The sequence below is a fragment of the Carya illinoinensis genome, chromosome 3, assembly GCF_018687715.1.
Source record: "Carya illinoinensis cultivar Pawnee chromosome 3, C.illinoinensisPawnee_v1, whole genome shotgun sequence".
Classification (NCBI taxonomy): Eukaryota; Viridiplantae; Streptophyta; class Magnoliopsida; order Fagales; family Juglandaceae; genus Carya; species Carya illinoinensis.
The window spans coordinates 39,532,094-39,549,221 of NC_056754.1; the positions used below are offsets into that span (position 1 = coordinate 39,532,094).

A 17,128-nucleotide genomic window follows, 5' to 3' on the forward strand; every position below is an offset into this window, starting at 1 on the left:
GAGAGAGAGAGAGAGAGAGAGAGAGAGAGAGAGAGAGAGAGAGAGAGAGAGAGAGATGGGGGAAAAATCTAGGGTTTTGGAGTTTTAATCCCAGTTTGATCTAATGGTAAGAGTTTAAACACTGTAATAACCACTTAAACTGAGAAGAATTAATATAGAAATATTATATCATAATTTTAAAATCAACTTTAATTTATAAAATAATATGTTTTTCATCATTAAATAAATTATGAAGTTTTTCTAAATATATTTAAGAGGATAAAATCATCTAATTAATTAGAGTTTTCAACATAATTCAAATCTCATAATATTTTTAAATAACTAAACTCATTTAGATAAAATTATTTTCTACAATTATAATATTTTTGAAACTTTCAGAAATATTATAATTATTTTACTTAAAATCAAGTTTGGTCCAATAACATTGGAAAAATCTTATATAAATATTTTCAGCACATTTAAAATACACGAGAGCTTTAAAACACTGGATTTGCTTTCGAAATCACTTGATATCTTTAAAAATACGTCATCGAGTCAAGACTTGTGCCATTAAAGAGAGAAAAAGGAACGGGTTATTACAGACACATTATGATTGTTTTTTCTTTTTTCTTTTTTTCTTTTTTTTTTTGTGGCAAGAACTTAAGTATTTTTTTCTTCTTATCATTTAAAAAAGTCTTTTTTTTTTTTTTATTCTTTTTAATATTTCTTTAACTACCAATAAATTTATAATAGTCTTGCATCTTTGAGTTATATATTTTTACCGGCGTAACAATATAAACACCGAAAAACTCAATAGTTTACTAGCGTATAATTGATCAAACTCAATAGTTTACTGGCATATAATTGATCAATTGTCGACCTTTTTTTTTAAACGTCGCCAAAGCGATACATTTTACTGGCATAAAAATATAAATGCTAGAAAACTCAATAATTTACCGACGTATAATTGATCAATTGTGGACGTTTGTTTAAATGACGCCAAACCGATATATTATTACCAGCGTAACAATATAAATGTCAAAAAATTCAATAATTTACCGGCGTATAAATTAAGTGCTAGCAATAATATATTTTTACCAATGCATAAACTAATGTTGATAATATAAACGCAGTCAATTCTTATTTTTTTGTAGTGCCCATATTTCTCGAGCACCAGCTTCAAAGTCTCCTACCTCAACGTCACCTCCTCTTACACTCTCAACTCAAAGTTTGACCTCAGCATCATCGCCAAGAACCCTAACAAGAAGCTTGTCTACACCTACGCCCCATCACCATCTTTATACTATCCAACGATATAGATATTGGAGAGAGAGAGAGAGAGAGAGAGAGAGAGAGAGAGAGGCTATGGTTTCTTTTTCTAAGAATCTGAAGAAGAGTTTCGTGGATGATGCATATCGCCCATTGTTTAGCTTGGATGACCTGCTTCTAATTTTAACCCGAATTTATCGAGTGGGTCAGATCAGGTCAATCAAGCAAGTCGAGTTATAAGTAATTTTGCATAGGCCTAGCCATGGGAGTTCTGATAGGCTTGGCCCCAATCATTTTGGTTCTATTTAGAATGTTTAGAATAGGAAGAGGCTTCCACAAACTTGTATAGCTTCAATGCCCAAATAGAAATTCAAAGACCCTAAATCCTTAATGTCAAAATCATGTGGTAAAGCTTGGAGAAGATCATCGATGGAAAACTTATTTGATATGGTAATCAAAATATCATCAATGTAAATGAGAACATAAATGGCTAGACCATTCGATGAATCATATCTAGATCCTTAATAACGAAGTTCTAGCAATTTGCTACTCAACCGAGAGAACCATGCTTGGGAGCCTATTTTAAGCCATAGATTTCCTTGTTTAATTTGTTGACATAATTGGAAAATTGAGGGTATACATAAGTACTTAGTGTTTGAGCCATATACACCTTTTTCGACAAAGGCCCATGCAAGAATGCATTTTGCACATCTATTTGTTGTATAAACCATCCAAATGAAACTTCTATAGAGAGAATTAATTCTGCCATTGTAGGCTATAGGTCTATAAATAATCAATATCTGACTACTCTAAGAAGCCCATGAGCACCAACCTTACTTTGAACCATTTGATTTCATTGTTGGCCTTCGTTTTGATCCAAAAACCCCATTTGGAACCAATGATGTTAGAAGCAGCAATGGGTGAAACCAATGACCAGGTTCCATTTTTCAAGAGTGCGTCACATTTAAGGTTCATGGAAGCACACCACTCAAGTAGTTTTGTTACAGTTGACTGGTAAGCTGGTTTTGTGACAGTGGACTAGAGCTCTACAATGAGAGCTTTCAGTGGTGGGTATCAAACTAAATCATATGTATAGGTTTTGGGCTGGGAGATATTATTTTGGGACAGAGTAACCATGGGTACCAAGAGAAGGGTGGTAGGATACTAGTGGGTGGAGCTAAGGTTGATTATGCTAAGGTGATGGGATTGAAGATGAGGTACTAGAAGAGGCTGAGGTGAGGGATACGAAGGCTTGGTGTGGGCAAAGGTATTCGGTTTGGGAAGGCATGATGCGGGTTGGGTTGGTAGAGAAGAATTGCTAAGAGTTGGCTAAACTAGATTGGGTGATGCCACAATGGATTGAACATGCACAGGTACACCTATTACATAGGCTAAAAGTAGACAAATTGGCTTCACGAAAGGAATGAGAATAGAATAGGGATTAGAGGCGTACTAGAGTGAGATTGAGATTAGGACTGAAAAGGGAGTTCACAATCTTGAAAAACTACATCAGGTGAAATAATGAATTTTTCATTTACGGATTATAACATTTTTTGACACTACCCCATTTGTGGATTATAACTTTTTTTGACATGACTCCAATGCTAGAATGTGGGAATATCCTAGTAGAACTCTCATGTCCACACTCTAGAGTGATTAAACTAGAAGTGGTAGCCCCTAAGTTGACAGAGAACAATCAGCAGATTTTGAATGGGTTCTTTCTAAAGAATTCTGGATCGGAGTAGTGCCTAACGCTAGTGGGAGCAATATATTGAAATATGGTAAAGGAGAATTTGTGAACTGTTGTATCATATTAATAAGAAACATGATGTACTAACACACAGTCAAAAGATCGATAATGTGATGCAATAATTAGCAGGGAGTCCACGGTGCTTAGCGGAACCGTGAGATGTCCACCCATATTGTTGTATTGATCTCTGCTATATGCATCTCTGTTATATATGATGAGCAATAAGTGTTATAAGAAAATAGCAAATGGTTTTATGTGTCACATGTTCAATGTTTTTTAAAATGAAGCTGAATGGGAGAAAAATGTGTCTTTATAAAACCCAGCATTCATGCTCATTTATTCATGCTCATGTTTATATTACCTCTTATATGATTATGTTGTCTCTGTGTATGTTATTGGTACAACTTGTTGAGATTTCTTGAAATCTCACTATATTAGTTTCCACTACAATTTCCCTCAAAATGGTAAAAGCTATTAATATGTCCAAAGGATAGTGAGCAGGATGGGTAAACGCAAGTTTGAAGAGCGTAAGAATGAAGATCTTCGAAGGGTCAAGGGGAATTCAACATCTAGTTCACATCCTACAAATGATGATAGCCTTGAATAGGCTGTGATTCTTATAGCTAGAGTTTTAAAGCAAATTAAGGAAATCTAGAAGATTCTAAACCAAAAATACAAGTGCACTTATAAATGTGAAAGTACAATGTTTTGACATATTTTGAGGGTTTTTGGAAAAAATGGTTGCGGTTTAGACCTTTAGCTTTTGTATTTGGAGATTTTAAACAATTACTTTTGGGATTAATAGATGGATATTTGGTACCATATTACTTTGCTCAAAACTTTACCATCTTACCTTATATTTCAGCTATGATTATTGCATAATGCTAAAAATATGGCAGGTGCATTGCATGTTAATTGTCATAAACAAGGGATATGTAGTCATGTCTTATTCTGATGCTTAAGTGTCTATTGAATCCCAAGCGGGGTCTAGAGGTGTCACAAGGAACATGGAGTTTACTTGGAAAGTGTGCGGGTTGCATGGGATTAGTTCTTGGATTTATTTAGATCATAGTGAGTGTGCTATAATGCAAGAGTAAGGCTTGTGTTTATGAATATTTTTACTTCTTGTTTTTTGAGATCTTGAATGCGGTTTTTTTCGATGATAACTTTGTGTGAATAACCTTATCATGTGTCGATCATCATGGACAGGAAGGAGAACTCTCTAGACCATTCCTGCGGTGCATTACCACAAGTTTCATACAGATAAAGAGAGTCCACATGATAATTGCTACGTTGGCCTCACCTAATAGATGGGAAGGAGAATACCCTGAACGTATCATGTGTGGTGTTTTCGAGTTGATTGGCCAAGTAGACATTTCCCCAGTACAACATGTATATCTCTATGTGAGTGTTGACTTATTTGGGATAGGTGAGTCGGCTTACATGTTGGTCAGGGGGGAGTGATTCCTCGATTTAGAATGGTAAGACGACTTCCCTTATTGGTATTTCAGGCGACGGATATCTGTGTGATAAACATTTATGTGATAAATATGATGAGTTTTGCATGCTTGAGAAAAAGGTGAATCCTCTCCACACACTAATATATGTGTTAATTCTTTTTGTCACATGAAACTGTGCATTGCATCTTCACGAGTATTGTCTCTCATTAACTATTTTGTCATAGATGTCTAACCTACCTATGGTTTCATTTAAAACCATAGGCTTTAATGACAGGTAAATCCATGAGAAATACTTGAGGAAGAAGGGCCAATCCTACTCGAGCAATAAACAAGGAGGTAGATCTCTGTTAATAGAGATTTTGTGGTTCCTTGGGGTTTGTATTACTAATTCTAGTGACCAACAATGTTTAGTTTGTCATATCTGAATTTAGGGTACAAGCAATTGGGTTTGTAATTTATATTTTGAGATGAAATGACAAATGGATATTTAGAGTATTTATTGAATGAATTTATTTACGATTTAAATACTGGTACAACTAACACTTAACATTAACTATTATGCTGCGATTTTATATCGACCATTTACTTACACATGCACTTCAACTTGAACATTGTATGTCTAACCCGATTCAAACATTGGGTGTTGCCGGCAGGCTGGCACCCTTGGCACTACAGCTCCTTGCCAGATTTTTTTATTGAGGAATGGGGCACCATAACCATGGTAACATCCTTAGGTACTCTCTAGATGAAGGTAAATATATTTACACTCACATTTTGGCATAAACATCTATATGTTAGACTACTAGCAATTTAAATTACTAGAAATTTGTAGGTCATTATCATCGAATATCAATTTAGAAGCATGATGGTTCATTTTCAAGAGCAAGTTGTGGATGTTGGTGTATGGACTTTTGCATGTTTTCTAAGTATGTTGTATTGTTGGCATTGCATTGCTTGAAAGGTTAAAAAAAAAAATATAAAATTTGATGTGTTTTCATAATTTATAGCACACCAAATATTGAATTGTAGAGAGAGAGAGAGAGAGGCCTTGCCATGGACGGACAACGGTGTATTGTGGCAATGTGCAGTGAAGGTGCTATTCTCAAGATGGAATCATGACGGTGACTCAGGGTAGAAGGATGATAGAGGTGGTGGTGTGAGACCTAACTAGTGTGACAGTAGCAACAATAGGACAATACATGTCTTATTTTAGACTAGAAGCATAGAAGCACAATATATAAAAAAGAACAATGTGGAGGTGGTGTGAAATGGTCCCCCTAAAAAGGCTAGCTTTAAGCTCCTAAAGCTAATGCTATATTTTTTAAAAACAATCATAAATAACTTGAAAAGTACTTTAGGTATATTTTTTACTAAACAGTAAATAACTTTTTAATAGTAAAGTTCTACAATTAAAATTTCTATAAAAAAAAAAAACTTTATTTCCTATCACAATCACAAACATGAAGTAAGTATAATACCAAGTAAATCTAAAGGTAAGCATTTTTATTGATACAATACATTACTAAAATGGAAGTATGTTATATCAACTTATTTAAAAAAAAAAAAATATTACTACTTTGACTCATTTTATGAATATAATGAGTGTTTCAATAAGTGATATGTCACACATTTGGATTGTATATAATATAACTCTATTTATTATAATATAGAAAAATATATTGTTAAACTAATCCGCAAATAAAAATTTGGATTATTTAATTATAATATGTACAAGAATTAGAGTAAACACTTATAAGAATAAATTTGTAATTATAGGATAGTATTAAAAGAAACAAGAGATGTTATAAGTGTAAATATTAAAAGAAATGAAAAAGAAAGAAGAAATGAAAAGGAAAGGTTCCACTACGGCGCACAACCAATTGACAAAATGAGGCCTCCTTATTAAAAGACTCTTTTGCCAGAGAGAGGAGACGAGATGAGAGAGAAATATATGAAGAGGTAAAAGTGTGAGATTAGGGTTGTTTGGATAATGAATTTATCCGAATTCATCTCGAATTATTATTATAAATTTTTTAAAATTTTAAATAAAATAGAATCAAAAATTAATTTTTTCTAATTTTAAAATAATAATAATATTAAAAAATTATATTCTAATAATATTTTATTTAACTTTTAATTCTAATCTCATTTCAATTTAACTTAATATTCAAACCTCACTTACGAGAAAGAAACTGTTTTAATACCTATAAATTTCATTGTCTAGGGTTGTGTTTAGTTGTTGGAACGAGTTTAATTCATTCTAACTAATCATTAATGAGATTCATTATTTTTTTAATTTTTTATAAAAAAGTTTAAACTCATCTCAACTTATTTCATACATTCAAACATATATTTTAACTTATTTACATTTAAATATATTTTAATGAGATTTATGAAATATTACTATTTACATATCGATTCGATTCAATTGATAATCTGATATCATCTCTACGTCCAAATGCAACCTAGCGCTATGATATGAGATTTGGAGTAGTTGGGTGATGAAATTGTTGGGTTGGTGGTGTTGGTTCAATTATTTTAAATTTTTTGGATTTTAAATTATGCATTCGTATACTGAATTTATGATATCTTAATTGATTGGAATACTTTTATTTAGATATATTTTGTCCTTGTAAAGCTTATCTCCACTTAAGAAATGGTCGAGAGGCGTAATTTATAGGGAAAAAAATGGAGTTTAAGTTCTCTCATATTTATAATAAATTAGTAATGTTAAATACAAATTTCGAACATCTAAATTTCATTAAATCTTTTATAAAATTAAAAAAAAATTAGAATTAAAAAAATGGGAATAACTGTTTGGTGGTCCATCTTTGTATAAGGAAAAGTATAGTTGCAAGTACAATTGTGCACTAATCTGTGCACCAATATGATGTGATTGGTCAAAAAGTAAATTTTATTGAAAACTGTGTTAATTTAAATTTTAAATATAAATAAATCAATATTAATACACAGATTAATGCGTAACTATACTTGTATGTAGCAAAACTCTTTGTATAAAGTGGCTTTCACAGCTAAGGCATGCGCTAAACATGGTCCCAAAAGTTAAAGAGTACAGTTTATAAAGGCATCACATCCCTATTTATTACTTTTCATCTTCTAAACTTTCTTTTTTTAAAATTTATATTCCAATATATTTATATTTTAGTGCATATGTTCAAAAAGAATTTCAATAGAAAATATGAATTTGGATATAAACAAAATTAATAATTCCTCATTTACTTCACTCATAAGAAAAATTAAGAGATTATTTGAATTAAAAAATCATCTTATCTTATTATTATAACATTTTTAAATTTGTATACAAGATATAATAAATAATTTAATTTTTTTAAATTCTAAAATAATAATATTATTAAAAAATAATATTTTAATAATATTTATTCAGTTTTTAATTTTTATCTAAAATTATTTTACCTCATCTCATCATCCAACTAAATGGATCAACTATGTAAACAGTTGATAAGTATGCACTAAAAAAGTTTGAATATAAAAATTTAATTAGTAATTTCCAATCTTAAAATCGAGAGCGACTTTTAAATATAATTAATAATTTTATCATTTGAAATCGCAAGATAAAGTATTAATTATTAGACAAAGCTTTTCTTCAAACTTGATTTTCCTCAAACCCATTTATAAATATCGTAAGTGTCTATTAAGCCTTTGATAAACACATTTTAAAAAAAAAAAAAATTAAATTAAAATATTTCCGCTTAAAAGAAACTTTTCAATCCAGTTTAAAGGAAAGAGAAATGGTTAGTTTACAAATAAATCTTGAAAAAGAAGTTGATAGATGTGATTTGACTTAATTTGTTAGATTAATTAAATTATTTTTATTATTTTTAAAATTCAATCATTAAAATTCTATTTATCATTTTCTTTATTATACATTAATACATGATTTATTATTTTTATTCTTTTATTTAAATATATAAATATATTTAAATAAAAGAATAAAAATAATAAATCATGTACTGTATAGATAATAAATAACATTTTTTTAAAAAAAATATGTTTATAAAAAGGGAAATACAACCGCTCACGACTCCTGCAAATTAATGGTTTAGGGCACGTGTTTTTCAATTATAGGGATGAAATATGTGGTTCCTTGGAAGTCGGGTACCCCATCTTCGATCGAAAGTTAAAGGGTATCACCCACCAGAAAAGACCATGAAATAGAAAGGATGGTGCGGAAATGAAGGGATGGATACTTTAAAATGGGAATCTAGATTTGTTTAGGGCAAAGCAACGAAAGGAAAAAGGCAAGAAGAGTGTGAGAGAGAGAGTAGAAAGGGAAAATCAGGCCAGGATATTCGGCTGAACCACTGATTAATTAATTTGTCTTTTGTTTCGCTCTTTTCTCTTTGTTTCCTTTGTTTTTTTTTTTTTGGGAGATCAGATACTCCGTCGTCCACTTCTCCCAATTCCATTCCTTTAAAAAAAAAAAGAAATTACAAAGGGGTATATTTTTCTTGTTTTCAGTTTTGTAGATTCATTGTATATGAATCTCCGATATTTGTGTTTGAATCCCTCTGATCTCTTTCGGTTTCACGATTGTCGTCTCTCTTGTTCATTGTGGAAGTGGAGCGATATATTATTATTAATGCTATTTTCGGGAGTAATAAAAAAATTTGTAGAAATGATGGGACTGTTTGGTTGATTAATTGATGGATTAAGGGTCTGGAGTTACTAGCGAGTTGTTTTTGGTGGATTTATTTGGAAGGGAAAGAATTGTCTAGAACTCGTTATCTTAATGTTGATGTTAAGGATCAGAAGGAACAGTAGTTATATGTTTGCTGCTCAACATTTTATGGGTTATTATACAATCAGTAGTAGTAGTTGTCATATAATCCACAATGATCCACGTCTTTTCTTGGTTTTGGATAAGGGATTTCAGTGGAACGCCTTGAATCCTCACTCTGGTACCAGTTTTATCAATGGAAGTGGACGAGGTCGAGGACCGGGAGGAAGAGGAGGGATTGCAATTGGCACCGGCTTTAATGGCTTCGCCCTAAATCTCAAAGGTTGCCTGAGGGACGAAGATAATATTGACGCCATTACTTTTCACAAAGGAAAGGGAAAAGCAAAGGGAATGGGCCCCCGTGCATTCGCTCCGCAGCATCTGCAGTTGCTCCCTGTCCGTGATCTCGAAATTGGTCTTCAGGACGGCACTGCAAGTCCTCATAATGCCACTGCCACTGCAAACCAAAATCAACAACATGGGGCATCCCACCACGGAAGCCCTCTTGGATTCCCTAACCATCATTTGCCCGATAAGATTGTTGTCGCCGTTGATGTGGATGAGGGTAATTTCTTTTTTCTTTTCTTTTTTCCCCTCAAATAACTATTTTTTTTTTTTTAACATCCTTAAATAACTATTAATCTTCAGCAATTTACTTTATAAATTAATTTCATTCTCATTTATACTTTTACATTATGAGTGAATGTATATGCTTATATGCAAAGAAAGTAAAGTTCCACTAAAGCTTGTAGCATTACCTGCTCAATATGTCTCCGTAACAGATCACTATATCTTGAATGATTGATTGTCACCTCTTCTTTCATTATCAATATAAAATGATTTGAATGACTGATTACCTTCATATTTCGTATACTGCATTTGGAAGATGTCCTAGATGACTACTTTCGATATGTTTCAGTTGACCATTTATCTGGGCTACACTCTGGTTTTCTGCTGACTTCGAAGGACCCCTTTTTTTATTTATTGGTCTGAGAACAAAATCACAATCCCAGGGGTGACTTCTAAGGACCCGTTAACTGTAATTCTAATAATGATCTCTATATTTGTTTACTTACGTATTTTTCCTTTGCTGCGTGTATAAGCAGTTCTGGGAAACTTCGTGTCTGCTCTGAACAGATTTATTGCTGATCATTACTTTTCAAACCATTCAATTTCCGAGTATCATGTCTATGAGTTCTTCAAGGTATTTTTTGACAGCCTCTTGAATTTTCCATTGTCAGATATCAGTAGAAATTGAATACCTCTAATTGCTTTGGTGGTCATTTTTGAGGATTAAGAAAGGACATTGATCTCTTATTTAGAACCCTATACCATTGGATGATAGCTTAATATTGTGCTGCTATATCTATCTTTCGGAATTGTCTTGTGTTCTCTTTTCCCTGATTAAGTGTATAGCACACTTTCTGTATACTTGGGTAATGCCGTTTTTAATTATCAATAAAGCTTAACGTATCAAACAATTCCTAAGGGTAATCTTAAGATTTCTGATCAATACAATTTACTTGAAGGATCCTTCTAGAGTTATGAACTACTTTATTAGTTTGGGTAACTATAATCACAACCTTCCTGATTGTAGAGCACAATTGGGTTACAATGACATAGTATAACCTTACTCTTTTTTTGCTGGATTATTTGTCAGAGTTGGACTCCTCTGGGACCCGTGGTGTTCGACTTATAAAAATAATCCTTTGGATATGCCAGAAGTAGGTGTGCTAATGTAAATTATACTCTTTTGTTGTATGAGAAGTGCTTTTATTGCATGTAGGTTCATGTCATCATGAATTGTCTAGTAATAATGTTTCAGTCGCAATTTCTAGCATTGAATACTCAAGTCTGTGTGCCACAGTTTTTACTGGCAATTTGGATATGGTTATAACTTCAATCAGTTCAGTGGTTGGAGGAATGCGTGCATATTTCTTTATATATTCTGATGCATACTTCATTTCTGTTACAGATATGGAACTGTTCCCGTGACGAAGGTATTGGTGCATATAACCATTGAATTGAATTTGTGCATCCTATTCTATAATTAACTTTTGCTTGACTAATTCTTAGTCTTTGGAATATGCATCTGCGGGTGAAGTTCACTTCAAAAATGTTTGACAATTAGTTTTGCTTATAGTATTGTTCTCTGTTGGTTGTTATCAAGTTCATTGAATGATGCATATCGTGCAATTTGGATGAAGGGTTCCTTTTAATGTTGCGTACTAGTATTTAAAACTCATGTCTAATTCCTTTTGCGTTTGGATTTGGATGTACTAAGAATTTGATAAATGAGGAATGGATTTTCCTTGTCTTTTGAGATCCACGCAATGTTTAGGGGAGAGTACATAGTTGACAAATGTCTTAAAGATCATTTAAGAAAAATTCTCATTGATGCCGCTGAAGCAGATTTATTGGCTTCATCTTGTTAAAACTGTCAGCTCTTTTTGCGTTAGAAAATCTTTTTAAGGCAGTGCATCATTGAATTGATTAAAAATGTCTGCTTATTGTGACAGCTGATATCCGTGTCCATGAGTTCTTTAAAACACCATACTTCAAGACAGGGATTCATCCTATCCCAGGTGCTCGGAGGGTCCTCCATGCATTATCAAGATTCTGCAACCTATCAGTTGTGACGTATGTATTATTATATCAAACTTCTTCTGACATGCATAATTATTTAAATTGAGGATTAACTATATCGACCAAGGTAAAGGGCTTGGGCTTGGGGGTATGCTCCCCCAAGGTCTAAGGTTCAAATCCCTTTGGATCCAGACAATCTCTAAAGGCCATCATCGGACTGGGGGATTTTTTCCTTGAATTACCGAGGTGCACTTGCGGGGAAACTTCTTGTCAAAGGCCTATGCACCTCCAGGATTAGTCGGGACGCTGTTCCCGAACACCCAATGCCCAAAAAAAAAAAAAAAAAAAATTGTATCAACCAAGGGAGAGAATTGTTAATTTGAAGTTTCTCTATATTCACTTATAAAGCACAGTTTCACATATTTTTTAAAATAATTTCCAAGTATGAATTCTTTATAAAAAAGCATAGAAGGCAGAACGTAAGTTCACCCAAAGTATATAAGAGAGACCTCTATCTAGGAGACAAAGATGTAAGAAAAAGTCCAGTTTCACTCTGTAAGTAGCATATGTAGGAAAGCTGCAAGTTAAAAGAATTACATAAAGCCCAGAATTGATATGCGCACTCAATTGCACAATGGTCAACATCCACCCTTTTGTTTGGATGTATACCGAAAAATGCCCTCTCCCCATGCATGCCAAGGTTTGATAGCAGAAGGGACCTGCCTTTGCAAACTATTGAAGTTCAATAACAAGATTGATTAGAAAAAAATAGTACCATTTGTAGGACTTAGCAATCATGTTTATCTTTCTTTGTATAAAAAAAAATAGTGATGACTGATTTTATAACTCAATCTATTTGAGTTATTCATTATCCCAATGTGGCATTAGGATTACATTAACTAACTTGATCTTTGGAACATACACGTGCATAACCAGGTCTCGGCAGAACGCAATCAAGGACCATACCATTGATTGGATTGAGAAGCATTATCCAGGATTGTTTCAGGAGATTCACTTTGGCAATCATTTCGCTTTGGATGGGGTGTCTAGGCCAAAGTCAGAAATATGCAGGTATGCCAACAAATCACGTCATTGTCTGTGTCTTCAAATCTTTCTGAATTCATTGCTATAAAACCTACTTCTCCAAACATGAATAGGCTGTTTAAGTACAGTATGTTACTGCAGAAATTGAATTGTATTTGGCAGGTCCTTAGGAGCTGACGTCCTGATTGATGACAATCCAAGATATGCTATTGAGTGCGCTGAAATTGGAATCAGGGTTCTACTTTTTGATTATGAGAACTCATATCCTTGGTGCAAGACGGAGTCTGTCAATCAACACCCTCTTGTGACGAAGGTTCATAATTGGGAAGAAGTAGAAAAGCAGCTAATGTCTTGGATTGTTTCTTAGTTATATAATCCTATAGCATAAATTTATGGGCTCCATGAAGAAAATTTTTTAACGGATGCTAAAGCATTACACAATCTGGTCTTGAGCCACGCAGAAAGAAATTAGCTTCCATATGAAATTGTGTTCAGATTCTTAGATGCAATGAAAACATTCATTTAACTGTGCAGTTAAATTCATTGGCAGATTATATACTAATGGTGTTGGTTTTTTTTTTTTTTTTTTCTCCCTCTGTGATATCTTGAAAGCATGTCTCTCTCCGGACACTTTAGTTTTCTCTCCGTACACAAAATGTCCGATGAGGTCTGAGGGGGTTAACTACGAGTGTTACGGCTTAATAGAGAGCTGTAGGTGAGTTTTAAAGCGATCATCATGGGGTACTCAAAACGATTAGTTATAGAATCTAAGGTGTTTGTGTTGATGAAAGATGGAGACTCGTTGCTAATAACAGAGAGAAGTTAGAAGATAGTGATGTGAATGGGGAAGTCACTAGCGCATTAGTTTGTTAGAACCTTGGAGGAGAGTGTCTGAGTGGGACGAAGGACTTCTACACTAATTCTAGGGAGGGTGCTAGAAGCTTTATAGCGCAAAGGTGTGCAAAAGCCCGTGGTAGATTCATGGCGTTGGTGGAGTATGGTGGCGTTGGTGGAGTCGTAACTTTATCTTCATACTGGAAGATACGGAGGGGGAGGGGATGGAGGAGGACGGCCGCTACGCTGAGGGAGGCTATATCAGAGTAAGAAGTATTGAACCACAATAGAGGTTTGGGTTGTATGTCGTGGGCCTTAGTCTTGTTAAAGCTTTGTTAAACTTTGAATTCCTTGTTAGCCCATAAGGAGCCCATTAGCAATGTGTATGTTTCTTTTACGGTTTTGTCATTTTTCTGTTGGAACTTGTAGTGCTTTTCATTGGTGGAGTCTCTGAGTGCCCTGTGGTGTGCATTCCATTGTATGGCAATAAGTCGTGTAAGAGAAAATAAATCATAATATACAAAATTTTCCATGTCTCTCACTCTTTCTCCCTCTACTCTCTTTGTTCTGCCCTTACAAAAAATTCTTGAAGGAATCTCACTGTCGAAGTGAGGCAGCTATTGGAATAGTCCATCTTGAAGGCCTGACAATTTCTGGTATCAAAGATTATGATCTAGACAACAATTGGAATGGCTGAAGGAACAACGACGAACCAACTTCAGGAGGGCTGGCTAATCTCAAGAAGGCCACTGATTCCCAATTCAAATCCATGGAGACTGAGATGCTAGCTTTGAAGTGCCAAAATGATTTTGTGATTCAACAACTGGCGCCTTGACAGTGGAGTTGCGGAAGAAGAAGAACAATTTGCACCATGGAGAGTTCCAATTCACCACCATGACAAGATGAACCTTTTTGAAAAAGCAGTGGTTCTACCCAAACTACACCTAGAGGGGGGGTGAATAGGTGTAATCTAATTTTTATGGCCTTTTGAAAATTAAACAAACAAGCAGTTAATAAATGAATTAAATAACACAAATAATCAACACATGATTTTGATCACGGAGTGGAAACTCATTTGAAGAACATCTTCAAAATCTAAAATCACTCCGGGTGTAAGGCACCACCTCAAATCCACTATAGAAATTTTAGTTTGTTACAACCAATTTAGAGACACTCACAAAACCTTTGTAGTAACTAAACTTGGCTTGCAACACCACGAGTGACCCACTCGATCTCTACACGCATGTAGTGTCGGAACTCCGACCTTCCTATAGCTTCCCACGAGAACCTCTCGATCTCTGCATCAACGGCAGCTCCGGACTCTTCCAGCCAACAAAAATGTCCACTTCAATGGACTCAAGTAAGAGTTGATTTTGAATGTGTTGTGATGGAGAAATGTTTATCCAAGAGAGAATCAAACAAATGGGGGTAAGAAGTTCTTGGAGGCCCTTAGGGTTTTTGCTCTGATTCTCCACACCTAGAACAGAAGTTAACCTGTTCTATTTATAGTTCCCATCAAATAAGACGTTCAAAACCCTACATTGTAAGTGATCTGGAACATTGGCTCGAGCGAGACAATCTGCCAAAGTTCGCTCGAGCGACATGTCGAGCGAGTATCGAGCGGTCGACTCTGCCTGAGTTCGCTCGAGCTCAGTGTCGAGCGAGGGCCGAGCGACACACTCTGCCTGGGTTCGCTCGAGCTCAGTGTCGAGCGAAGGTCGAGCAGTTGAATCTGCCTGAGTTCGCTCGAGCTGTATGTCGAGCGAAGGTCGAGCGGTGCAATCTGCCCAAGTTGGCTCGAGCGCTCCGTCGAGCGAGGGTCGAGCGAAGTTGCCTTCTTTGACCAATTTTTAAGCCTTTCCGCAACAACACTTGTTACAACACTATTTTACACAGGTTTTCACAAGAATATGCCAATACACTCATTTTTCCCTCAACAATCTCCCCCTTTGGCATTTCTGTGACAAAACCTCTAACCTATACATATGACTTAATCCTAGCACACCCAACTAGATCCATATTCTTGAATATGTTGAAATATTTCTGCACACGCTTAGCAAACTGTTAAACATACCCATTCACATATGCACAAAAACATATTTGCAATTCCCAAATCATAATTCATGAACAATCATGTCAAGTACAGGTTTTAGAAAAGAAATATTTCATTAAGCAACAAATCGGAGATTGAGTTCAAAGAAACATTAGTCAAACAACAGCAGCTAACAAGAGATATAATTCAACAGACATAACCAAAAGCTGTTGTTCCCAAAAAAAAAAATGTTAGTACAAGTAACACTCCCCCTGAGTTAATATTATTGTACTACTCCCCCTCAACAATATCTCCTCCTTTTTGTCACAAGAGGCCAAGGGTCTTAATCATCACCATCGGCATCCTCATCATCCTCATTGAGCTGCCTCTCGATATCGTTGAAGCGTTGAGTCACAAGTTGTTGCAGGTTATCAACTTTCACCTCAAGGCTGTCGAACCGGGCGTCAAGGCGAGCTAGATACTCAAGCACCTGCTGAAGACTGGGCTCCGACGAATCGGGGGCTGAGGAAGATGGCTGAGAGCTGGATGGGGCCGAGGTAGACGGTTGAGAACTAAATGGTCGGGAGCTCGAAGGCTGAGAGGAGGGAGCGGGAGGATGCTCAACACGGAGAGGGTGTGGAGTTGTGTGAGCACGACTCAGCTGGACGGTCCTACGACCAATAGGAGCCTTAAGTGCAATTTTAGGCTCCTGAGGATGGAAAGCAACAGATTGGGAGAGAGCTAGTCGGGTGATTAAACACGGTAAGGGCAAACCAGTCCGTGTTTTGGAGGACCGATACGCCTCAACAATAACCCGACACAAAAGACTTCCTAGATCAATGGAGACACCATTGATCAAGGCATACAGCAGAAGGGCACGGTCAAGACCCACATCACTATTATGACCAGTAGGATCTAAGTTCGTAAGAACAATCCTACTGAGAATGAGGTGATCAGGGGTAAAATGAGCAGTTGAAATAGGGGTTGTCCCTTCCCAACTACTAGGTCAACCACAAAGACAACTAGCAATGACTTGTGGACTGGGAGGAGATGTCCGTGAGTATGGAAACTCAGGATAGGACACACGAGGGGCATTTAGCAGAGTCGCTATCATGCCCGGAGTTACTCGAAAAACAACGTTCCTGAGACTGACTTCAAACGAGTCATCAACAGACACGTCATGAATATTGGAGTAAAACTCCCTAACCAACTCCACAGAAGGAGTGGGATGACCAGTGGTCAATGCCTGCCACTAACGAGACTCAAAAATGCGGGGAATTATAGTATCGGTAAGCTCACCTAAGGCCACTTCACGCTCGACTATGGGAGTACAATGCGAGAAGTTCTGAGAATATAACTCCTGAGCTCTGGCACTATGGAAGTGAGCTTGAGCGGGTGCAGGGGGGTTTTGGCGA

General features: G+C 35.4%; 1 protein-coding gene across 2 annotated transcripts; it reads left to right on the top strand.

The window, feature by feature from the left end:
- The first annotated feature begins 8,559 nt into the window (after positions 1–8,559).
- Positions 8,560–13,386, top strand: LOC122304212. Of its 2 annotated transcripts, XM_043116327.1 has the most exons (6): positions 8,565–9,782; positions 10,324–10,421; positions 11,193–11,217; positions 11,737–11,857; positions 12,740–12,874; positions 13,010–13,386. In XM_043116327.1, the coding sequence occupies exons 1-6, from the start codon at positions 9,230–9,232 to the stop codon at positions 13,212–13,214; spliced, it is 1,137 nt and encodes a 378-aa protein (XP_042972261.1). In that variant the 5' UTR covers positions 8,565–9,229; the 3' UTR covers positions 13,215–13,386. The 2 variants fall into 2 exon arrangements, with proteins under 2 accessions (XP_042972262.1, XP_042972261.1); XM_043116328.1 differs by lacking the exons at positions 10,324–10,421; positions 11,193–11,217 and having other exon boundaries at positions 8,560–9,782.
- Positions 13,387–17,128: the final 3,742 nt, after the last annotated feature.

Excerpts from the sequence above, each read along its gene's own strand:
- LOC122304212 (XM_043116327.1), top strand. The coding sequence starts at position 9,230 with ATGTTGATGTTAAGGATCAGAAGGAACAGTAGTTATATGTTTGCTGCT. Across the intron at positions 11,218-11,736 it reads GAACTGTTCCCGTGACGAAG|CTGATATCCGTGTCCATGAG; the intron begins GTATTGGTGCAT and ends TTATTGTGACAG. Across the intron at positions 11,858-12,739 it reads TGCAACCTATCAGTTGTGAC|GTCTCGGCAGAACGCAATCA; the intron begins GTATGTATTATT and ends GTGCATAACCAG.